General features: G+C 42.7%; 1 protein-coding gene across 1 annotated transcript in view; it reads left to right on the top strand.

Moving 5' to 3' along the window:
• igsf9bb (immunoglobulin superfamily, member 9Bb) overlaps nucleotides 1-26367 on the top strand; it is a 155887-nt gene that overhangs the window by 20230 nt on the left and 109290 nt on the right. The window contains exons 3-4 of the mRNA XM_038988473.1: nucleotides 10516-10707; nucleotides 24241-24387. Coding sequence (XP_038844401.1) covers nucleotides 10516-10707; nucleotides 24241-24387 — 339 coding nt within the window. The remainder of the gene's footprint in view (nucleotides 1-10515; nucleotides 10708-24240; nucleotides 24388-26367) is intronic.

Raw genomic sequence — 26367 nt, 5'->3', positions numbered from 1 at the left:
GATGCATATCTGTATTCACAGTCATGTGAAATCCATAGATTAGGTCCTCGTGAATTCATTTAAATTTACTGATTTCCATATATGAACTGTAACTCAGTCAAATATTTGAAATTGTTCCATGTTGTGTTTATATTTTTGTTCAGTATAATATTGCAAAAACAATGTTGCAAAGCAATTCACTTTTTGTCCTCAATACAAAGTGTTATGTTTGGGGCAAATCCAATACAACACATTACTGATGATCATTTTCATATTTTCAAGCATAGTAGTGGCTGCATTGTGTTATGGCTATGCTTGTAATCATTAAGGACTGGGGAGTTTTTCAGGATAAAGAAACATAATGGGGCTAAGCACAGGCAAATGCTAGAGGAAAACCTGGTTCAGTCTGTTTTCTACCAGACACTGGGAGATTAATTCCCCTTTCATCAGGACAATAACCTGAGGGAAAAAGGAAACCGCACACTGCTCTTGAAGAATCAATAATTTCCTCTTGAAACAAACATCAACCAGTAATAAGCTTACGTATCGGCCTCACAGCCTTCATCAGAGCTTTTGTGATTTTTTTTAATTTTTTTTGCACCCGTTCCACGCATCGAAAGGGGTTGGAGGCGAAGAAAAAACAAATAGGTGCTACTAAATATAACAATATGCATTTCATAAATATTCGAATAAAGTGTGTAAATAAGACGCTCCACCGCCAATGTTATTTACATTATTAAATGTCCATGTGCTATGTAAGTAAAAACCTCTCGTTCTCTCAAACAGAGAATCAGTGAACATAAAAGTTAAATCAGGAGAAACAAACAGGGATTATCCAGTCGCAGTACATTTTAATGACCTAAAACATGACATTTCTACCTTTTTAGATTTTGTGGCATAGAGAAAGTTAAGATATCAGACAGGGGAGGTGATATTAACAATACTGGGATTTTCACCCTCCAGACATTATTTCCTAAAGGTCTTAATGATGAAATGCCTATGTATGTTATGAATTTGAACATGAATTATGCCCCTATTTCAGATTACTCTGTTTTTCGTACAATGTACCCAATGATTTATGAAAACTTGCTCGGTAGGTCTATGTCCTCATTGTGGTTTTACAGACGTGTTTAATACGTCTTATTTACACACTTTTTTCGAATATTTATGAAAGGCATATTGATATATTTAGTAGTACCTATTTGTTTTTTCTTCTCCTCCAACCCCTTTCGATGTTTGGAACGGATGTGGGTGGAGCTAGGTCTACATAAGGCTGCTAATTTTTAAAAAACTCACAAAAGTTCTGATGAAGCCGTGAGGCTGATACGTAAGCTTATTATAGATCAGTGATACTATCAAGAGCAGTGTGCGGTTTCCTTTTTCCCTCATCTTGTCCAACTGTTACCATGCACCTGCAAAAAAGATTGCTCAAATGTGCGAGTGCCTTTTTGAATTGTGAATCAGGACAATAACCTAAAACACCAGGCCTAGTTACAGTTTTGACTTAAATTGGCTTGAAAATCTATGGCAAGACTTGGAAACGGATGTCTAGCAATGATCAACAGCCAACAGCGATTACATACTCACAGCTGTAAATCGCTGCCAAATGTGCTCTACAAAGTATTGACTCGGGTGTGAATGCTTATGTAATTTAGATATTTATGTATTTCATTTTCAATCAATTTGCTAACATTTATAAAAACATGTTTTCAACGATGCTTTGGTATTGTGCATGCCGTCTCAACTATCCCAAGCCTTAACATTCATCTGCAGTTTATGGTATACTGTTCACAGCCTGCAATTCCCAAAGCTTGATTGTGATAAATAGCACTGTATGCAAATTCGAGTGGGGAGTAAGATTACTATTTTACTGTCAAACTTTTTCAACATACTGTTTATCTCAATTCAATTCTCCTTTGCTGCAGTGTTTTCTGACCTGCTGACTTTACTGTAAAGTTTCAGATGGTCAGTAAAGCTTAGAAACCAGCACAAGCACCCTTTCCTGAACTATTAACAACCCCTTTGTCTGACCTTAGTCCAATAACATAGTTTGTTTTACTCAGTATCAACAGAGTGACCAAGGTCCTCCGAGAATTGTAAGCCACCATGAATCAACAGGGCAACTGCAAAGTCATGCACACCATATCAAAGCATTATAGTGGAATGAGATGGCAGGGGCGAAGTGGAGGGAAGAGGGCCAAGGAGATAGCATTAACAGAGCTGTCAGAAGCAATATCCATCATAAAGGATGCCCCTGCAGAAGCGGTGAACTGGTTAAGGTGAAGCAATCAAGCCGCACAAACGAGCAGCCGCTCATTGGGCACTAAAATGCTAATCGACGCTGAGTGGCTGAGTTGTGCACTGCTTCCTCCTCTCCTTTGTAATTTGAGGTCCATCAATGCTAACATGCTACTCTGCGGTTATTACTATGGTTATTTATAGGCGCTTATGTGAGATACGATCTGTCCACATTCGAAGAGCAAAGGAGCACTGAAAAAGAGTGTCAATTTTTATTAGTGAAGTTGTTAGGGCAGAGATAATGAGCATCAATACCACCCTAGTCATAGAACAGTCTATGACTAGGGTGGCTGAAGTCTTTGACAATTTTCAGGGCCTTCCTCTGACACCGCCTGGTGTAGCGGTCCTGGATGGCAGGAAGCTTGGCCCAGTGATGTACTGGGCCGTTCGCACTACCCTCTGTAGTGCCTTGCGGTCGGAGGCCGAGCAGTTGCCATACCAGGCTGTGATGCAACCAGTCAGGATGCTCTCGATAGTGCAGCTGTAGAACCTTTTGAGAATCTGAGGACCCATGCCAAATCTTTTTAGTTTCCTGAGGGGGAATAGGCTTTGTCGTGCCCGCTTCACGACTGTCATGGTGTGCATGGACCATGATAGTTTGTTAGTGATGTGGACACCAAGGAACTTGAAGCTCTCAACCTGCTCCACTTCAGCCCCGTTGATGAGAATGGCGGCGTGCTCGGCCCTCTTTCCTGTAGTCCACAATCATCTCCTTTGTCTTGATCACGTTGAGGGAGAGGTTGTTGTCCTGGCACCACACGGCCAGGTCTCTGACCTACTCCCTATAGGCTGTCTCGTTGTTGTCGGTGATCAGGCCTACCACTGTTGTGTCATCTGAAAATGTAATGATGGTGTTGGAGTCGTGCCTGGCCGTGCAGTCATGAGTGAACAGGGAGTACAGGAGGGACTGAGCACGCACCCCTGAGGGGCCCCTGTGTTGAGGATCAGCGGGGCGGATATGTTGTTACCTACCCTTACCACATGGGGGCGGCCCGTCAGGAAGTCCAGGATCCAGTTGCAGAGGGAGGTGTTTAGTCCCTGGGTCCTTAGCTTATTGATGAGCTTTGAGGGCACTGTGGTGTTAAACGTTGAGCTGTAGTCAATGAATAGCATTCTCACATAGGTGTTCCTTTTGTCCAGGTGGGAAAGGGCAGTGTGGAGTACACTAGAGACTGCATCATCTGTGGATCTGTTGGGGTGGTATGCAAATTGGAGAGGGTCTAGGGTTTCTGGGATGATGGTGTTGATGTGAGCCATGACCAGCCTTTCAAAGCACTTCATGACTATAGATGTGAGTGCTACGGGTCGGTAGTCATTTAGGCTGGTTACCTTAGTGTTCTTGGGCACAGGCACTATGCTGGTCTGCTTAAAACATGTTGGTATTACAGACTCGGACAGGGAGAGGTTGAAAATGTCAGTGAAGACACTTGCTAGTTGGTCAGCGCATACTTGCAGTACACGTCCTTGTAATCCGTCTGGCCCTGCGGCCTTATGAATGTTGACCTGTCTAAAGGTCTTACTCACATTGGGTGCGGAGAGCGTGATCACACAGTCTTCCGGTACAGCTGGTGCTCTCATGCATGTTTCAGTGTTACTTGCCTCGAAGCGAGCATAGAAGTAGTTTAGCTCATCTGGTAGGCTTGTGTCACTGCGCAGCTCTCGGCTGTGCTTCCCTTTGTAGTCTGTAATGGTTTGCAGGCCCTGGCACATCCGACGAACGTAAGAGCCGGTGTAGTACGACTCGATCTTAGTCCTGTATTGACGCTTTGCCTGTTTGATGGTTCATCGGAGGGCATAGCGGGATTTCTTATAAGCCTCCGGGTTAGAGTCCCGCTCCTTGAAAGCGGCAGCTCTAGCCTTCAGCTCAGTGCGGATGCTGCCTGTAATCCATGGCTTCTGGTTGGGGTATGTACGTACGGTCACTGTGGGGACGACGTCATCGATGCACTTATTGATGAAGCCAATGACAGATGTGGTGTACTCCTCAATGCCATTCAAGGATTCCCGGAACATATTCCAGTCGGTGCTAGGGAAACAGTCCTAAAGTTTAGCATCTCCTTCATCTGACCACTTTTTTATTGATATAGTCACTGGTGCTTCCTGCTTAAATTTTTGCTTGTAAGCAGGAATCAGGAGGATGGAATTATGGTCAGATTTGCCAAATGGAGGGTGAGGGAGAGCTTTGTATGCATCTCTGTGTGTGGAGTATAGGTGGTCCAGAGTTCTTTTCCCATTGGTTGCACATTTAACATGATGATAGAAATTTGGTAAAACTGATTTAAGTTTCCCTGCATTAAAGTCCCCGGCCACTAGGAGCGCCACCTCTGGGTGAGCGTTTTCTTGTTTGCTTATGGTAGAATACTGTGGTGGTATGTAAACAGCTACAACGAATATAGATGAAAAGTCTCTCGGTAGATAATGTGGTCTGCAGCTTATCATGAGAAACCCTACCCTACCCTCGAGCAAAAGCTCGAGACTTCCTTAGATATCGTGCACCAACTGTTGTGTACAAAAATACATAGACTGCCGCCCCTTGTCTTACCAGATGCCGCTGTTCTATCCTGCCGGTGGTTGAAAAACAAGTTTTAATGACTCCAACCTAAGTATATGTAATCTTCTGACTTCAACTGTATGAACTAGGGCTATCCATTCTGGGGTAGTTGGCAACGGGGCAAAGCCAGTGTAGCAGGGGTGAAGCTCTGCAGATAGACCGACTGCTAGCAAGCCGTGTACACAAGACAGACTCAACTCAAGGTTTCCTCTAAGGTACTATCAAACCGTAACTCAAATAACAATCTCTCACTTGGCCCTGTGAATGTATCTCACAGGTATCATAACTCACTGTGATGTTACAAGCAGCACATTTCCGTTTTCTTTAGCTATGTAGACTTGGATAGACATAAATGCATAGCATGATAATATGGCCATGACTACACTGCAGCAGTAATGGTGAAGGGATTAGATGCTCTCTGTGCATCCCGGCAGGGTCTCCTTTGAGTTGAAAATTAGTGAGTGATACTCGTTGGAGGGCATGTGAGCCGAAGTAGATCAAATCCTGCCCTTCCCGCTACGCTTCATTAGTTTCTCAAGCCACCATGATATTTGGGTTTTTGATAGTGATCTTGTAAAAGCCAATTTATGCTTGATCCAAAAATGTATTCAGGGGCTTCGTATGGAGGGTGTGACGTAATTGCGTTGCCTACGGAGGCATGTAGAGGCCAAATCGAGCTCCGTGCCGCATCGCCATGCACCTCACAAATTTTGTAACATTACGGAGGGCTCCGTATAACTCCGAATTGACATGATTGTCACGGTAGGTGGGGGCAGTACGTCCTGTATAAACAAACTCACTTCCTTGACAACTTCCTTCACAATAGCTCTGCTCCGCTAAGCGCAAGAAGTACGAAATCCCTGACATCTGTGGAGGCTGCATCACAGTAAATGCTGTACGGATTGACCAGGCAGAGCCTTCAATTTGACAAAGACAGATGAGCTGCCAAGGCGAAGCAATTGCATATTAAATTGCCCAGTTTCCTTCCCATTTGATGAACTGGACAAGTTCAACACCGCAAACGGACTGTTTCACGTCTGATTCCCTTTCATGGCGTGTCCCGCTGGATTCCTTCTCCCTGCAAGTGATAATCGGACAGTCAGGCACAATGAATCCAGTGTGCGTGGTTTTGCACATTTTCCCTTTATTGAGCTAAAACTGCTTCGTGCTGTATTTGATATTCAAGTGCTCAGCCTGTAAAAAGTACCTCTTTATTGGCTGGCACGACTCCTCTGGCAGTTTTGGGTTCGGTAATAAGGTTCGGTAACTTAAAATGTTTTAGTTTTACTTCCCTTTGGGGTATTCTAGATGAATAGATTGTGACTGTGCTCCATCATCAAATTGGTTGAACATTTTTAAGTTAATACATACTTAATTTTCTTTCTTTTTGAAACATCCAAACCAAAGTATTTTCTGTAGATTGTAGAGTTTACATTTCAGCTCAACTTCTCTGCAATCTACGATTTATTTCTCCTTCCTGAAATGAATCATTCTTTATATTCAGTGCAAGCTAGCTAATGGACTTTAGTATTCGACTATGGTACCGCTCAGTGAGTTTGGAAAGTCTTGCATAACAGGGTCAGGATTAAAGGGATGGGCACAGGTGTGCTCAATCAGCTTGTTAACCTGAAAATAACCAGACAAACATCAGTCCCAGAGCACATTCAACACAGTAGCAACACTTAAAATGACTTACTTCTTGTAACAGGGCAATCCTGACCCTGTTACACTTGCTGCATATTTAATATATACTTCTAATCTCTCGAGGAGTGTGATTGAGGGTGCTTAAAACTTCAGGCACAGTTCAGTAACAGTTCAGAAGCAGAGCATGTGAGTTGAGTGGTTGGAAATCCCGTTCATCACTCATGGAGTGTTCCGGTGCTCCATGTCCTTTCCTACTGCTCTGCAATCACAGGAAAAAAACTCCCACTGCACATTTGCTCCATTAATTAAAATCACAATTTAACCAACACCCATCTATTTTTGTGACTACCTGGAACTACCAATTGGTTTTTAAGTATTGAAACAAAACCATACGGATTTGAATGAAAAGTATTTGAATAAACATGAAAATGTGAATGTAAGAAGCAAATGTAACAGTATAACTTTAGACCGTCCCCTCGCCCCGACACAGGCGCGAACCAGGGACCCTCTGCACACATCAACAACTGACACCCACGAAGAGTCGTTACCCATCGCTCCACAAAAGCCGCGGCCCTTGCAGAGCAAGGGGAAACCCTACTTCAAGTCTCAGAGCAAGTGACGTAACCGATTTGAAACGCTATTAGCGCGTACCCGCTAACTAGCTAGCCATTTCACATCCGTTACACAAACATCATTTCAAATAGGCTACATCTCATATTAAACAGCATATAAGCACTCTAAATAGGTCAGAGTATATTATTTCAATTATTTCAAGGCTATAGCCTAAAACGAAATGCATTGTGAAGCATTTGCGAATGCGACACAATAAGCTGGTAGGGACAAAGTGCTCAGCATTTAAACATTTTCATTGTATTTAATCGTTATAGTTTATAAATTGCGCATATAGGCTGTGACTTGCAATTAAATACACATTAAACAAAACATTACTTGTTAGTGACATTTGAATTCATTTGTAGAATTCTTACTGCTTACTGAGGTATAGCCTACAGCAGGGGCATGCCCTGAGCTCGTGAAGTGAGTGCTACTGGAGCGCTACTGGAGCGAAATTGGAGTGGGCGAGAAGGCCGACACTCCAGCCTTTGGGATTCTCGCTCCACGCTCCAGTCAAATTGGGCACACTCCGCTCACATGCTCTGTTCAGAAATGAATGGTGTGCTGGATAAATAGTTATTGATATAATGACATAATGTACTCAAACAATGGTTAGAGACTTGTAAAGGACATTTGGGTTGGCTCATTGACTTCAAACAGAAACACAGTTGAGTGACCGCTGTCCAAATGTCGACCTTACAGCCGAGAGTGATAGAACGTTGGAGTAACAAAAATGAGTGGCTTGTCAGTTAGATTAGTAATTTTAGTGGTACATGATGCCCCAGCATTCCTTGAATTTGTGTGCTAAAGTCACTGATGATGTGCATGAATTCTTTGCAGCTTTAAATGGATGATTGCAGGACTGTCTCATCTGTTCTCTACGATCGGTGAATCTTCTTGACAGACAGACCGCACCGTGCTCAAACATTAGAGCCCCCTCTATATGCGGTCTGTGAACATCTTTGGAAGGATATGCAGTACTCTCCCCTCCTGCAGCTCAGAGATTAAAGCATTTGACCATTCCACTGTGTCATTCTTTGTAAAAATCCTGGAGATTTTGCTTACTGAGGAGATGATTACCTCTCGTTTTCCTCCCTCTCTCCCTCCCTCTAATCAGTATAAACAGTGAAGTCATACCTTCCAGGGGCCTGTTTTCGCTCTCTGGTGATGTCACCAGCAGCCAATCAACACATAGCGCTGGGCTAGGTAGAGGAGGCAGGGAGAGTCTCTTTCTAGGCCCTGGGTATATGTGTGGGGACACACTGCTGGGAGCAGTGCTTTCCCTCAGCCCCCATTATTATCTGCCTCTTCCGCCGCCAAGCAATGAAGAATACACACACACAGATCCATATAGCAAACCACCATCCAACATTACAGCAATGTTTTGGTAACTGTAAATATGACTGTTGTAATGTTAATAGTGTTCAATGTAAGTGCCTGATTTCTCTGTACTGTTTTGAACATCCTCCGACTGCCCAAAATGAAGCTGTTTTGCTTTCAATGTAGAATTAGACGAATGCAACGTAATTATATGATAACATCCTCTGTTGAGTGCAAAGTGAGGTAATTAAGCCAATTAAGCTATTATTTCATGTTGACCTCCAGCCAAGGTGACTGTTGAAGCTTTTCATAAGTCTGAATAGGGGCTTAATATGCACTTGAAAAGCTTGTGCTGTTTTCCTTTGGTTCACACCCATGAAATTGTGCCTCTTGCTGTAAACGTGAGTTAAGTAATTGTAACGTATATCTTTTTTTGAGTACATATTCCTGAATGGCCGAGTTACAATTTTGACTTAAATCCGTTTGAAAATCTATGGCATGACTTGAAAATGGTGGTCTAGCATTGATCTACAACCAATTTGATAGAGCTTAAAGAATTTAAAAAAAAATAATGTGCAAATATTGTACAATTCAGGTGTGCAAAGCTCTTAAAGACTAACACAACAAAGTGGAATAAGTCAAGGGGGATGAATACTTTCTGAAGGCACTGTATATACAATATATCTGGGGTTAGGAATGATTTCTCAACAAGTGTCCTTCACTTAGTTTTCGTGGTCACTGGCATTCTTTCACCCTACTGTTTGCATGCAGTAGTGCAGAATGTGATGTGTTAAGGTTTACAAGCATCACTGTCTCTGCTGCTCCCTGACAGAGATGGAAGAGAAGGCGAGACACTCCACATTTTGTCAACTGTAAAAGGCCTGACTGAGTGAACTATCTTCATTTATCCACAATCTTTGTCTTTGATTTGTCCTATTCACAGAGGTTCTTGCTAGGCCCCTGACTATAGGCGTACCTACTCTAGCCAGGCAGTTCATTTCCCCCCTCCCAGTAGCGGAAATGAAGAGTTGGTGAGACATTGGTCATTAAGTTACAATAACTGATCAATGATCAAGTATCAGGGCGAAACAAAAACCAGCATACAACGGCTGGAGGGCACCATGGACGTAGCACATTCCTATAGCAGTACACTGGCAGTGGGTCATCCTCATAAAGACAAACCCAATAATCCCCAGCATCCCTATGGGCCACGGGGGTGAGCAGAGCACCATTTAATTAGCTGTATTGACTGGTAAAATGAAAGCACACTTCTCTTCCGGTTGTAAAGCCAAGCCATGCGTGAATTAGTAGAGGATCAATGCTCTGGTAGAACGGATAGCCCTGTGGTCAACATGTGGACACAAAGCTTCATTGTAGTAAACCAACAACATCAAGTCCTCAGTCTGTGTCTGCAGAATTATGTATTGTCAATAAGGCAGTTGAGATATGTTCCATCAAAGTCTAGGACATGTAATGAAAGTGCAGTAAATAAACGTACAGACTGTCTGGCTCGTAGTAAGCCTCATGTAACGGCAGCTAGGGAATATAGTGTCAAGACAAAGTGCACTGTTTTTGTTTGCTTTCCACTCACAGAGTTATGACCTTTATCTTTCATTCCTCGTACTATTGGTCTTGGCTCAGGATAGAATTTGTTGTCGCCACCTTGAATAATGACACCCATAGTTCATGATTCTTTGTCATCAAAAACAGGCTGCTCTATGTGAGAGAAAAGTAAACCAGGTTGGTGGAAGTGGAAGAGGCTACTAAAATGGATGATATTCCAACTGAAAAGAAGCCATGGTTGAATACGGTTCCATAATCATTTCAGTGTTGTGTATATCCACTGTGTATATCATGTTTTGTTTTGTGATTATTGTACTTCATTAACATTTTTCAAGAAGGCTTTCTAATCTTACGTTTCTCGATGTGAAAAACAAACAACATGTTTGTGGTTGATGCTGGCACTCTAAGACACAATGTAGATGATATGCTAATGAAAGATGACTCTCTTGCTTCTAGGTTGCTTTCGGTTGGTTATTTCACCACAATTAAGTAATGTCCCTAGCTGTTTACTAGATACTCACAATTCACTCCCCCTCTCCGTTTCCCAGGTGCCCACGGCGTGCGAGAGGAGCCCCAGTTTGTGACGGTGCGCGCTGGAGAGAATGTCATCCTGGGATGCGATGTGGCCTACCCGCTGAATGGCCAGCCCTACGTGGTGGAGTGGTTCAAGTTCGGCGTGCCCATCCCCTTCTTCATTAACTTCCGCTTCTACCCGCCTCATGTGGGCCCGGAGTATGCCGGTAATAGGACACCTCTCCCTCTTTATTAGCCCAAACCATGGGTGTCAAAGTCATTTTGGCGTTGACAAAACCAATGTAATTTTGTACACCTACAGTTGAAGTCGGAAGTTTACATACACTTAGGTTGGAGTCATTAAAACTAGATTTTCAACCACTCCACAAATTTCTTGTTAACAAACTATAGTTTTGGCAAGTCGGTTAGGACATCTACTTTGTGCATGACACAAGTAATTTTTCCCACAATTGTTTACAGACAGATTATTTCACTTATAATTCACTGTATTACCCAATTCCAGTGGGTCAGAAGTTTACATACACTAAGTTGACTGTGCCTTTAAACAGCTTAGAAAATTCCAGAAAATTATGTCATGGCTATAGAAGCTTCTGATAGGCTAATTGACATCATTTGAGTCATTTGGAGGTGTACCTGTGCATGTATTTCAAGGCCTACCTTAAAACTCTGTGCCTCTTTGCTTGACATCATGGGGAAATCAAAAGAAATCAGCCAAGACCTCAGAAAACAAATTGTAGACCTCCATAAGTCTGGTTCATCCTTGGGAGCAATTTCCAAACGCCTGATGGTACCACGTTCATCTGTACAAACAATAGTAAGCAAGTATAAACACCATGGGACCACGCAGCCGTCATACCGCTCAGGAAGGAGACGCGTTCTGTCTCCTAGAGATTAACATACTTTGGTGCGCAAAAATGCAAATCAATCCCAGAACAACAGCAAAGGACCTTGTGAAGATGCTGGAAGAAACAGGTACAAAAGTATCTATATCCACAGTAAAACGAGTCCTATATGGACATAACCTGAAAGGACGGCTCAGCAAGGAAGAAGCCACTGCTCCAAAACCGCCATAAAAAAGCCAGACTACTGTTTGCAACTGCACATGGGGACAAAGATCACACATTTTGGAGAAATGTCCTCTGGTCTGATGAAACAAAAATAGAACTGTTTGGCCATAATGACCATCGTTATGTTTGGAGGAAAAAGGGGGATGCTTGCAAGCCGAAGAACACCATCCCAACCATGAAGCACGGGGGTGGCAGCATCATGTTGTGGGGGTGCTTTGCTGCAGGAGGGACTGGTGCACTTCACAAAATAGATGGCATCATGAGGATGGAACATGATGTGGATATATTAAAGCAACATCTCAAGACATCAGTCAGGAAGTTAAAGCTTGGTCGCAAATGGGTCTTCCAAATGGACAATGACCCCAAGCAGACTTCCAAAGTTGTGGGAAAATGGCTTAAGGACAACAAAGTCAAGGTATTGGAGTGGCCATCACAAAGCCCTGACCTCAATCCTATAGAAAATTTGTGGGCAGAACTGATAAAGTGTGTGTGAGCAAGGAGGCCTACAAACCGGACTCAGTTACACCAGCTCTGTCAGGAGGAATGGGCCAAAATTCACCCAACTTATTGTGGGAAGCTTGTGGAAGGCTACCTGAAACGTTTGACCCAAGTTAAACAATTTAAAGGCAATGCTACCAAATTCTAATTGAGTGTATGTAAACTTCTGACCCACTGAGAATGTGATGAAAGAAATAGAAGCTGAAATAAATATTTCTCTCTACTATTATTCTGACATTTCACATTCTTAAAATAAAGTGGCGATCCTAACTTACCTAAGACAGGGCATTTTTACTTTGATTAATTAACTGTCAGGAATTGTGAAAACTGAGTTTAAATGTATTTGTCTAAGGTGTATGTAAACTTCCGACTTCAACTGTATGTAGCCTCTTTACTTACAGTCGTAATTGCCTAAAATCTTTACTCTGAATTTCTGCCCAAGGCTGGTCTAGCAGGTAACGCCTCCACCTGCAACACCTGCAGTATTCAGACCCTTTGACTTTTATTTGACCATATTGGCCTATTCTAAAAATGTATTAAATACATGTTTTTCCTTATCAATCTACACACAATACCCCGTAATGACGAAGTAAAAATTGTTTTGGGGAAATGTTTGCAGATTTATTAAAATTATTAAACATAAATACCTTATTTACGTAAGTATTCAGAGCCTTTGCTATGAGACTCGAAATTTAGCTCAGGTGCATCCTGTTTCCATTGATCAACCTTGAGATGTTTCTACAACTTGATTGGAGTCCACCTGTGATAAATTCAATTGATTGGACATGATTTGGAAAGGCACACACCTGTCTATATAGAGTCCCACAGGTGACAGTGCATGGCAAAGTAAAAACCTTGCCGTGATGTTAGAGGAATTGTCCGTAGAGCTCAACGACAGGATTGTGTCGAGGCACAGATCTGGGGAAGGGCACCAAAAATGTCTCCATCATTGAAGGTCCCCAAGAACACAGTGACCTTTTTTATTTTATTTAACCTTTATTTAACTAGGCAAGTCAGTTAAGAACAAATTATTATTTACAATGACAACCTATTGGGGAACAGTGGGTTAACTGCCTTGTTCAGGGCCATAACTACAGATTTTTACCTTGTCAGCTCGGGGTTTCGATCCAGCAACCTTTCGGTTACTGGCCCAACACTCTAACCGCTAGGCTACCTGCCACCCCCATTCTTAAATGGAAGAAGTTTGGAACCACCAAGACTCTTCTTAGAGTCTGCCTGGCCAAACTGAGCAATCGGGGGAGAAGTGTCTTGGTCAGGGAGGTGACTAAGAACCCAATGGTCACTGACTGAGCTCCAGAGTTCCTCTGTGGAAATGGGAGAACCTTCCAGAAGGACAACAATCTCTGCAGCACTCCACGAATCAGACCTTTATGGTTGAGTGAAGACGGAAGCCACTCACCAGTAAGAGGCACTTGACAGCCTGCTTGGAGTTTTCCAAAAGGCACGTAAAGGACTCTGACCATGAGGAACAAGATTCTCTGGTCTGATGAAACCAAGATTGAACTCTTTGGCCTGAATGCCAAGCATCACGTCTGGAGGATACCTGGCACCCTCCCTACCGTGAAGCATGGTGGTAGCAGCATATTGCTGTGGGGATGTTTTTCAGCGGCAGGTACTGGGAGACTAGTCAGGATCGAGGGAAAGATGAACGGAGCAAAGCACAGAGACATCCTTGATGAAAAACTGCTACAGAGCACTCACGACCTCAGACTGGGTCGAAGGTTCACCTTCCAACAGGAAAACGACCCTAAGCACACAGCCAAGCTAATGCAGGAGAGGCTTCGGGACAAGTCTCTGACTGCCCTTGAGTGGCCCAGCCAGAGCCCGGACTTGAACCCAGTTGAACATCTCTGGAAATAGCTGTGCAGTGACGCTCCCCATCCAACCTGACAGAGCTTGAGAGGATGGGGGAAAACTCCCCAAATACAGGTGTGCCAAGCTTGTAGCGTTATACCCAAGAAGACTCGAGGCTCTAATCGCTGCCAAAGGTGCTTCAACAAAGTACTGAGTAAAGGGTCTGAATACTTGTGTAAATGTGATCTTTCAGTTTTTTTTTTTTGCCAATTCTTTTTTTTTTTTACTGCTTTTGCTTTGTCGTTATGGGGTATTGTGTGTAAATTGATGAGGGGGAAAACAATTTAATCCAGTTTAGAATAAGGCTGTAAAATGTGGAAAAGGTGAAGGGGTCTGAATACTTTCCAAATGCACTATAAATCCCGGCCGCCGGTACTCTGCATTTCCCTCCCTTCCTCCCATATCATTCGTATGTCAATAACAATTGACATATGAGGTTGGGAGACCAATGTTCTTTCAGATTCACAAGGTCAAGTGTGTGTAAGGAGGAAGCATGTTTGGGAATTAATTATGTTTAAATTCCTGTTGATAAAATGGATTGATGTATCATGATGGTAAAGAAATAAGGGTCTCTTCCTTTAAAACGGGATAATAAACAACTCTAGGTGACCTTTTTAACTATAAAAAAAAAAACTATCCTGGAATGATCACAGTACATGTTCACAGTGGATCAGAAAACAATCCGCTTCCCTTTGAGTTATATCCTGTAGAAATGACATCACTCCCATTAGATGCATTATACTGTTAATATGCCATATATAATTAGCGCACTATAATCCCTATTTGGTCAATAGATTAGCTGCAGTCTGCATCAGATAAAGAGGTTCCTGTTGAAGCGTCTTTACAATGCAGAGCCGGGCTCCCACAGCAAAAGCTTTCGGATTTGGAGTCGGAGGCAGTTGCTATGAATGTCCTCTTTATAATGTATTATAAACAGATGATTATGACCGATAATCCAGCTATGTAGCAGAATGGGGAATACTGTAGCCGAATAGCTAACTGAGCAGCCAAGTAGCTATTCACTTGTGTGTGGTGTCTGTGAATCAGGACTCTTTATAATGACAGGGAACAAGAGCAGAGGAAAGGAATACATAATCATGAGAAACAAGCGAGAAACTTGTTCCCTCAAAGGCGATTTTTATTTGTCTAAATCATGTATATAAGAAAAATATTCTGTTGAACTCTATTTATTTGTATTAAGCCATTGAAACTCATCAATAGCCTTCAGACAATCACTGGCCTTTGGGAAAAGAACAGACAATCTCTCAGAATAGCTGTGCTGACTTGAATAAACTGTGGGCAATCAGTTGTGGGAGAATACCCACCAAGGTGTTATGCCATTGCACTTCAAACAGAAGCGGAAAGGCATCCTCCAGACCAAAGGTGTGTATCGGTAGAGGTGACTGGTCAAAGGTGCTTTGGACTTTTCCCCCCCTTCTAAATCTGGAACATTACAGCATCGATACGGAGCTGAGACAGAAACGGGATGTGGTCATTTTACTGAGCATGTCAGTTTAAAAAAACAAAAAGAAACCCTAAAAATGTATCAGACGTCGCCAGGGGCAGGATATGCCATTTTTATGGTCGGTCCTGACAGTGAATGTTAATTAGAGAGCGGCTGAGGATTTCTACATCTGGCCAAAGTCAGAGCAGTTCTATCGGTTAGGTTACATCAGCATCTACTGTACAACAGGGTACACCGCACTCTGGAGACACAGCATGGATCATATGTATTGCTCCTTATTTTATTAGGTTGAAGCTGCAAACTAAATCCCCGTTTAGAGAATCATAATCAACAAAAGTATTATTATATGGGTAATTCATTCCCCAAGGGATTGTTTCAAGTTTTATCAAGTTTAAAGTTGTATTTGTCACATGCACAAGTACAGTGAAATGCTTAACTTGCAAGCCCTACCGAACATTGTATTATTCAATATAAAAAATACATTGATATTTTTTTTTTACACAAGAAATAAGGCATGTAGGCAGGGATTAGGAGAAAGTGACTGGTAGCAGGATAAATATAATAACAGTAAACAGTATGGCAGCAGCATAAGTGGTGTGTGGATGTGTGCATTGTGGTGAGTTTGTGTGTGTGCAACAGTGTAAGTGTAGGCGTGATAGTTGGATATACATGTAGACAGGGCTGAAAGTTGACTGGTAGCAGGAATATATAAATGCTTATGGTAATATACTAATAAACAGGAGTAATAATGTAGCAGGATAAATGGATGGATACTAATGGTAATGGGAATCAATAATCATTTTAGCAGCAGCGTAGGTGTGAGGGGGGGCAGTAGTTGTTAGCCAATTAACAGTCTTACGGCCAGGGGATTGAAGCTTTTTAAGAGTCTGTTGGTCTGAGCCTTGATGCACCGGTACTGCCTGCCAGATGGGAGCATGGAGAACAGTCCATGTCTCGGGTGGCTGAAGTCTTTGGCAATTTTTTATGCCTTTCTGAGACACTGCCTAGCATGTACGTCCTGGATGGCTGGCAGCTCACCCCCAGTGATGCCCTGAGCCATCCCCACCACCCTCTGTAGGACATTCCGGTCGAGGGCTGTGCAGTTGCCATACCAGACGGTGATACAACCAGTCAGGATGCTCTCAATGGTGCAGCTGTAAAAGTTCCTAAGGATCTGAGGGGCGGTGCCAAGTTGTTTCCGCCTTCTTCACGACTATGCTGGCGTGAGAAGACCATGTTAAGTCCTCAGTGATGTGGACACTGAAGAACTTGAAGCTCTTGACCCTCTCCCCTGTGTCTCCGTTCGAATGTGGTTGTTATTAAAAGCATTTTACTCGATCAAAGATGCCAATCATATGGACAGTGTTTTACTGCGCCAAGGGACAAAGAATTGCAGGTGGTAGAACCATTTTCAATCTTCTAAAATAGCTTCCAGCCTTTATCTCTAGATGGTAGGTGTCTTTTTTGTTTGGAATACCTTTCAAGGGATATATGCTGCTCCTTTAAAATCTTCCCTGGTGCTGTTTTTAGACTGCTCCTCGTACCCTGGTACAAATTACATTTGACAGTCCTCACTTCCGCCAATTTCTCCCTGCTGCGCTACAGTAGCTACAGAACAGGGGCCTTTTTTAATTTGTGCTACTGCGAAGCTCTAGTCGTCGCTCGCTAACTGACGGCCGCCCCCCACAGTGAGGATGGAACAGAGCCAGAACAGATTGATGGTCAGTGTCAAGGCTAGGGTTCAATACCATTTCTTATTCACACAGTGGCCTGAGTTGTGCCCGTTGTAGATTGGGCTGGTGCTTTTTTTTTGCCACAGTGAGCACTGAGGGGGCACTGCTTCCTCTGGTTGAGAGACTGCCCTCCGTCTGTCGTGCCAACAGAGTGTGTCTTTGTTTCGGGGTCGTGTCGTTTAGCCACCCCAAGCCAATGAAAAGGGTGTGTGTACTGGCAGCATGGCATTTCCACTTTGTCCGAGAGTGGAACATTAATCACTGGTGTTTGGCTTGTCCCATTAGGAGCTACAGAGTCTGTTTGTCACATGCCGTACTCTGGGCCTAAATGAGACCTCAATTCAAACACCATCGACTTGGGTCATGTCTGCATTTGACTGTCTTCATAAACAATGTGATACACTGCCTGCCTTTGACTGCAAATGGATTAAGATTGCTTCTGAAAGGTACGTTGTCGTTGCTGATGGTTAATGTAGCAGAAAAAAACGGATCCCCCAAAATAACCCAACATATGGAATATTCCAACCTTCATCACCTTGCAATTCCTGAGAACTTTGCTGTCGAAGATTGCACATGGTAACCTTAGAAAAATATTGACCCTGGTCTATCAGAATATCAATGGGAACCCCAAACTGATGACTTTCCTTACACTTGCCCTAATACCAAGCCAAACCCCATAGTACTGATATCTCTCCCTAGACTCTGTGTTTCTGTAAAAAGAAACTCTCATTTTTGGATCAGGCATCTTTTGCTGAATCCAAAAGATTGTGTTACTCTTGTTTCAACCAAAAAGAGCCACAGTAAAGGTTACATTTACTGTAGAAAAGAACCAAGGCAGTCCACCGAGCAGAGGGCTGTATTTACCTGTACCTACTCTTCCAGCATGTCCCCCAAACTTGTTACTGTCTTTAACCTAAATGTCTGTGTAGTTTCCCCTCTCTCCCTTCCCCCCCTTTATCACCCAGATAAAAATACAGCTGAATTTTAAAGCTCTCCTTCCTTTCTAATGGCCCGGCAGGCTGTGGCCCAGTTCTCCTTCTGCAGTATCGATCTCCAACACTGAACAAATATTTTCTACTTTGCTCAGAGGAGAGAGCCAACCCGCAACCACAGGCACGCTCCCTTATCTACGAGGAGAATCTCCAAGTTAGGCCAAAAAAAAGAGTGGCATCCGCATTGCCCCTCTTCCGTCAAAGTTCTTTACCAGAGAGGCCTCCCGAGTGGCGCAGCAGTTTAAGGCGCATCATCACAGTGCTAGAGGGGTCAGTACAGATCCAAGTTCAATCCTGGGCTGTCGCAGCCTGCAGTGACCGGGAGACCCATTAGGTGGGGTACAATTGGGCCAGCGTCGTCCGGGTTAATGGAGGGTTTGGCCGGCCGGGATGTCCATGTCCGCTCTAGCGACTCCTGTGGTGAGCCGGGCGCATGCATGCTGACACGGTCACCAGTTGGATGGTGTTTCCTCTGACACATTGGTGCGGCTGGCCAAGTGAGGGGTGTGTCAAGAAGCAGTGTGGCTCGGCAGGGTCGTGTTTCGGAGGATGCATGGCTCTCAACCTTCGACTCTTCCGAATCCGTACGAAAGTTGCAGCAATGGGACAAGACTGTAACTACCAATTGAATATCACAAAATTGGGGAGAAAAATGTGTCAAAAGTTTAAATATATAAAAATATATATATATATTTAGCAGAACATGTTAGGAGTCATTGGAGCTAGTGTGAATCATAGATGGCTCCTTTCACGATATCACCCCGTATGACAATCACTAGGTGTGTCAGACTGCCATGCACTGACAGATGTGAGGTAATGAGAGGAGAGAAGCGGGTAAGGTGGGTGTAACAGCTGGACTTGTCATCATTAGCTCAAAGAAGAGGGCCCACTTGAGTGGTATTCTAGACCTGAGGCTTCATGATGCTGCCCTACTTGTACACACACACACAGTTAAATAAAGATAAACCGATATATACGTTTAGACAAACGGTAGATACAGATATAAACATATGCATGTACAGACACTGATAAACAGACATGAGTACAGATGGACACATGGTATTATGATGACAAAAACTGATGGATAGACACTGCATACTTGCACACAGGCGAGGAAAAAATTCAGTGGTTCTATTAATAATTATTTCCTATTCACCCTGTTTCCCATTTTACTTCACTTGATATAACCTGGTGTGTTGCATACAGGGGATATAGTCGGCCCAAATGGATGTCACTCAAAAACATTGACTCTGGGGACCGCGTAGTGAGCCGTGGAGGGCTTTGATAATGTTGCTGTTGTGGGCCGTTGTGCCCTCAAAGCCCTTTGTTTTGCCCATATCGTCGGGCGCCATCTGTTATGAGCGGTTGCCAGATTGCCGAGAGCAAAATCATAAATCCCCCTCCCCCCTCCCTTTCACTGCTTGACCCGTAAAGAGTGAAAGCTGCTGTGACACTCTGGGCTGCTACTCAACTCCCGTAGTCTTAAGGCTTGGACCCACAAAGGATACTGACTGCCAAGAGGTACTTGGCACCTCTGCCTAGAGTGTCGGCAGTCAACTTTTTGTTGTTCACATAGCACAGATTGCCCACCGATCAGCCTCGTTAAAATACTCCAGACCACAAGGTGGCAGTAGCTTTAAGCTACCGATTTTGTTTGGCTTGTACCTGCTGTAGATAGCTAATGCTAGCTAACTAGCAAGCTGCACTAATGTTGTTTCTAGCGAACTAGAATGTGTACCAAGCCCTTGTTGATTCTAGCCAGATGGCCACAACTACACTACAGTATGTGGACACTTTCTTGTTTTTTCCAAAATCCTGTGCATTAATATGGAGTTGGTCCCCCTTTTGCTGCTATAACAGTTTCCACTCTTCTGGGAAGGCTTTCCACTAGATGTTGGGACATTGCTGCGGGGACTTGCTTTTTCCTTGTCACTCTTGTCAGCTCCCCCAGGTTTGTCGGTACCAGGTCGGTACACAGCATGTGCATCTTTTGTTCTAGCAAGAGAAAGAACGGCCTTCTACTCAGGGCCGATGCCAGAACAAATCAGTTGGATGGGCATTTGATTACCATAGAGGGGCACGTTTCTTAAACGTTTGTGTTTTTTTAATGGGTTTTATAGAAAGCACATGTCATTTAACTGTAAAAAATGTATTACCTTTAAATGTGGCATTTTTTTTTTTTTTTTTTTTGTGTGGGGTGGATCAGCTTAATATTGCGGAAAGAATGTTGCTTCCAATGTAATTGTCTGCATCATTTCCAATCCCCCATATTTTTTTGGGTAAATATATATATCCATTCACGTATGCATACATATACACATATATACATACACATACCTACATAGACATACATACTTTTTTAAAGAGTATACCTTTATTATTATTCCCTGCAAACCCTACCACCGATCCCCCAATTGGAGTAAACTGATAAACATTTCTGTTTTTACCTTCAATTTATACATCTTATACACATTTTACAGACACAGTCTACTTTATAATAGTTCTCTCTTGTTTGTTCTTAGTCCTTCCTCTATTTCTGTTGTCCATCCAGTTTGATTTCCACTTGTAACTGTGCTATTTCACAATAGCTCCGCACTTATACACATTTCACAGATCCCGTATGCCCTACATTGTTTATCTTGTTATTAGTCCCACCCTTCAGCTCCACTCAACCTTTCCCATCTATCTTCCAACATCATCCATTTCGGATTTTTATTTGCCATATATTTTTCAACTGTGCTGTGATGCTTCACAAAAGATTTGAATCTTCCTATTCTCATAGCTTCCACGGATTGTAAATTAAAAATAAACATTTTTGCTAAAATAATTATTATATTATTGATTGATTGACTATGGCTTTTCAAATCCCCCAGTATTGCTATCTGTAGCGTTAGTTCTACGCAAATGTTGCAATTCTTCAACCATTCCTGGACCTGTGACCAAAAACGAGCTACATGCGGACAATACCAAAATAAATGGTCTAATGACTCTGCCTCCTCACAGCAGAATCTACAGAGCTGAGAAGATTGTATCCCCCATATATATAACATTCTATTAGTTGCAAGAATTTTGTACAATAATTTAAATTGAAAAATTCGAAGTTTTGAATCCGGCGTTGTTTTGCGTATCAATTCATAAACCATGTGCCATGGAATGGGTACATCGAAAATCTCTTCCCAACTATTTTGCAATTTATATGGCACAGCTGTAAGTTTTTTGGTCCTTAAATGAAATTGGTATATGTTTTTATTTATCACACTTTTCTTTAACCATTTATGTTCTTTAATATAAGGCCGACATACAAGTTCCTTACTTTTATCCCCTTCCACCTGCCTCTTCCATTTTTGTGGTAATGCTGCAATTAATTGGTTGTAATTTTGGGTAGAGCAGACATTTCCATATGTCTGTGTTAGCTGCATGTGTGACATTACTCCACCAGTCCTATTTATGATATCATTCACAAAAATTATACCTTTTTTAAACATTTCTTCGATAAATACAGTTTTTTTATCAATTACTATATTTGAATTTAACCACAAGATTTGTTGTACTATTTGTTCCGTCCTTTCAGGTGGATTAAACTGAAATTGCAACCAACTTTCTAAGGCTTGTTTAAAAAATAAAGATATTTTGGAGATTATTTCCTTTTCAAGCAACCGAAAGTGAGCAGGTGTAATCTGAATAAAGGGAAAAAGGCCCTTCTTGAACATAGGATGAGACATTCGTACCAATCTACTAGAGAACCAGTTTGGATTTAAGTATAACTTTTGTATGACTGATGCCTTTAGTGAGAGGTCTAATGCTTTAATATTTAATAATTTCTGCCCTCCGAATTCATATTCATTATATAAATAGGCCCTTTTAATTTTATCTGGCTTGCCGTTCCAAATAAAATTGAATATTTTTTGTTCATATAATTTAAAAAGCAGGTCACTAGGTGTAGGCAAAACCATAAGCAAATAGGTAAACTGTGATATGATTAAAGAGTTAATCAGGGTGATTTTCCCACAAATAGACAGGTATTTTCCTTTCCATGGTAGCAAGATCTTATCTATTTTTGCTAACTTTCTATAAAAATGTATTGGAGTGAGATCATTTCTTTCTTTTGGGATTTGTATACCGAGTATGTCCACATCACCGTCAGACCATTTAATTGGTAAACTACATGGCAATGTAAAATGTGTATTTTTTAGTGATCCAATACGTAATATGGTACATTTATCATAATTTGGTTTTAATCCAGAGAGGATAGCAAATGTATCTAGATCCTCTAAGAGGCCGTGGAGAGATTCTAGTTGTGGTTTTAAAAGAAAACATGAATCATCAGCGTACAATGACACCTTAGTTTTTAGGCCCTGGATTTCTAATCCCTTAATATTAATGTTTGATCTAATTTTAACAGCTAACATTTCGATGGCAATAATAAATAGATATGCCGATAGTGGACAACCTTGTTTTACTCCTCTAGATAGTTTAAAACTTTCTGAGATGTAGCCATTATTTACTATTTTACACCTAGGGTTACTATACATAATTTTTACCCATTTTATAAGAGATTCCCCAAAATTGAAATATTCTAGGCATTTATATATAAACTCCAGTCGTACTTTATCAAAAGCCTTTTCAAAATCAGCTATGAAAACCAGGCCTGGTGTCCCCGATATTTCATAGTGTTCTATTGTTTCCAGTACTTGCCTTATATTATCTCCAATGTATCGTCCATGTAAAAAACCTGTCTGATTAGGATGAATAATATCTGACAAAACTTTTTTTATTCTATGCGCCAAGCATTTTGCTAGGATTTTTGCATCACAACACTGAAGTGTAAGAGGTCTCCAATTTAAATGTGGCATTTAAATGTGGCATTAACACAACCAATCATGATGTTTTCATCTGATTGTCAAACAAATCACAAGATGTTGGTTACCTTCGCATGTTCGTCCCAAAAAATCTACCATCCAAACAAACTGTGCCCCCGCTGACTTTCCTTTAATTCGCAAGTGGCTGAAACACACCGGAGAAAGCATCCGAGTGAGCGAAACAGCGCCCCTCTGTCTTACTATATGTATCACATGTATTTGATGCTGTCTGGCCAAAAATGCTTCCTCTTTTTGGACAGACAGCATCAGATACATGGGCTACATATACTGAGACAGAGTGGCGCTGTTTAGCTCGCTCTGATGTTTTATCTGAGATTGATGCGTCTTTCTGTCAGCGGGCGTCTCGGTCAAATAAATGATCAATATTAAAATATTTTTGTTGGATGGGTAAGGAGGTACGGTAGGGCGGGCCAGGCCCCCTAAGGCTGACCCATAATGCTTGCCCTGCTCCTACTTTGCTAAGTACCTATTGGCAGTCAGATTTCTCGTGTGTCTGACCCCTTAGTGTTATGATGGATTCAGATGGGGCAGGCTCTCGTGGCTCTGTGCTCTGTTTCTATGGGTCTGGTAGGGTGTTGGGGTTCGGAACTGCACCCTGCTTGCGCGACCCAAAATAAAACAAGTCCATCTAACGGCATTCCTTCTGCTTTTATAGACCACTTCTTTTCATCTGGCATGCAAACCTAATTGCTATCTAGCAGGCAAACTTCACTTGGGAGAATACTAAAACCATTTAATTTCGCCAATCTTGGAACCCTGGGAGCTATGCCTGATGCTAGCTGGCTGAATAATGAGGGGCTTTTATTATTAGCCTAGTTATTTCACCAAAGGCTATTTACTTACGTCACTTCTGTTCAAACTTCTCATGTAAATCGGGGTTAGTCCATGTGCTAAAATGGCTGTTATTATTGCATATCATGTCCATGTACGCTTGCTACTGTAACTACATAGGGTGCTCTCGGACTGGCATTGAAACGTTTGTGGCTACTGTCATCATATCAGAGATGTCCATCCAGTCGTGTACTTTTTTCACAAAAATGCTTCAGTGAGTAAGAGATGCCCTACTGGCTGCGCTGAGTTAATTGATTACTCATCCTTGCGCTAGGAAAAATACAAAATATTTATTTTTATGCCAAGCCCAGTGGCCTGGTAAAAAATGGTACTGTATACTAGCTATGTTTCCTGGTTTGAACCCCTCTTATTAATCTCTCCTTCCGTCCTTCCCCCAGGCAGAGCCAGTCTGCACGGCAAGTCTTCTCTGCGGATTGAGAAGGTGCGTTCAGACGACCAGGGCTGGTATGAGTGTAAGGTCCTGATGCTGGAGCAGCAGTACCACACCTTTCACAACGGCAGCTGGGTGCACCTCACAGTCAACGGTGAGTTAGGTGGATGTCACACACTCACACACACACACTTGCATGCACACACGCCCACACACACACACACACACCCATACACTCTTTCTCTTTGTCTCTCTCCATCATTCACTCGTACACACACGTACACACACTCCATCACTCTCTCATACACGCACATGCAACCCCCCCACATGCAGACACCTGTTGCTGTGGCAACAGACACCACAGACAGACACACGGCCTCCCCCGGTCCCTGGTCACAGCACATTAGCTCAGTGTCATCAGTGCTGTATGACTTACCCGGAGCTCTGGAGAGGTGCCAGTCATTTAGGCCCCGGGCCCCTCTGCTTTGCCGCTGTCACGCCTCTGCTAGACTAACCAAAATGGATTCACTGCAGCAGCTGTTGGACTGGCTGGACACCCCAGCCCTGACTGCTTTGGTTGGGATGAATGTCGTATAATGAGACTGTAGTTATCAACATAGCAAGTCAGTTTGGCTTCGTCAATGGGTCTTTGATGCAGCTGATTCTGTTTTTTTGGAGAGAGTGGTATTCGGTACAATGGATTCAGTCATGGGCTGTTTTGTCTACAGAGTAGATTTACTCTCTTGTGGTGGATGTTTTGTGTGGGACAGGTTTGGGTTGTATACGTATTCCAAGTATTATTTGAGAAAGTTGAGGGGCACTTGAGTTAGTTTGCCTGGCCTGCAGAGTTGCACTTTTTGGACTCCATTGCTTCAAGTACACCTCAAGTACATGTAATATTTGCAATACGTATTCGACTTGGTAATATGTCTGACATGTGATAGCTTTAGGAGTCCTACGTAGTCATACATGGTAGCTGGGTTGCTGAGATAAGTACAAACATTGTTGTCCACTACCAGAATGCATGTTGAGGATTTGTGTGCTCAATAAAGTGTGCTCAATTTGTGTGCTCAATAAAGTGTGCTCAATTTGTGTGCTCCTTTGTGTGCTGGAAGAATGGTATTTTTAACTGATCCAGGAAACCAGCTTTGATAGAAGAGAGCCCTTGACTATTGTGGCTGTCCTTGAATTCTGTGTTTGTCTAAAGCAAAACTTACCTGAGCATAAACTCCTCTTGACCCTGATCAGTAAGATTAGTTCCAAGATCGAATCAATGGATTAAATGTCCTAACCGCAACTGTAGCCAGCCACTGTGTGTGTGTGTTTGTCTGGGCATGTACTGTATGTGTACGCACGTGCCTGTGCCTATTTGTGTACGCGGAGGCTCCTCTTAAATCTGTCTGCTTAGCATAGACATAGTGGATTGTTGCCAGGTCAGTTTACCAGCTGAGTCACTTTTGACTAGGCACTGATAGCAGGGGCTCCGTTTAGCCCTGGCAGCAGGTTTAGAGCGCCTCACCTTATTAAGAGTGAGAAGGGGTCGATTGGTTAAGCCGACGTCACACCTCTGCAACTTTTTGCTAACGCTAACCCACGCTGGTGAAGTTCATGTGAAATCTGGTAGTTGGTCCAACTAGTTGGCTAACCTGTCAGTGGATAATGTATATCACTTTCAAATGCATTTTCCGTTTCTTGAAGTGCTATTAGCGTTTCATTAGATACCACGTGTTTCATATGCAAAATCCTCAAAGAAGATACGGTATGAAAAACTAACCAACCCAAAGGAGTCGTGTAATCGAGCAGCATTGTCGAGTCCCACGTTTGATATCATTGGGACTAGACAGAGATGTCAATCTTCAAGTAGGTAAACGGAATCAACTCCAAGCCCTTCAATCGGCACCGTGGCGACGGCCCTGTGTTGTTAGAATTTTTTTATGAGATGCCACTCAAAGAACTCATTACCATCCCTTCCAACATTGTGACTGCCTGCCTCCTGCCTGCCTGCCTCCTGCCTGCCTCTTGCCTTCAAATAACACAGCAAAATGCCTTATGTAATGCCATGAATATATTTATGGCGCCTCGTGCTGCCAGAACTCTCTCAGGGTTTGGGCCAGGCGCATAATGATGATGGATA

The sequence above is a fragment of the Salvelinus namaycush genome, chromosome 3 (genome assembly GCF_016432855.1).
Source record: "Salvelinus namaycush isolate Seneca chromosome 3, SaNama_1.0, whole genome shotgun sequence".
Lineage (NCBI taxonomy): Eukaryota > Metazoa > Chordata > Actinopteri > Salmoniformes > Salmonidae > Salvelinus > Salvelinus namaycush.
The sequence above is the reverse complement of the archived record's forward strand: the minus strand, read 5'-3'. Positions and strand labels throughout refer to the sequence as shown.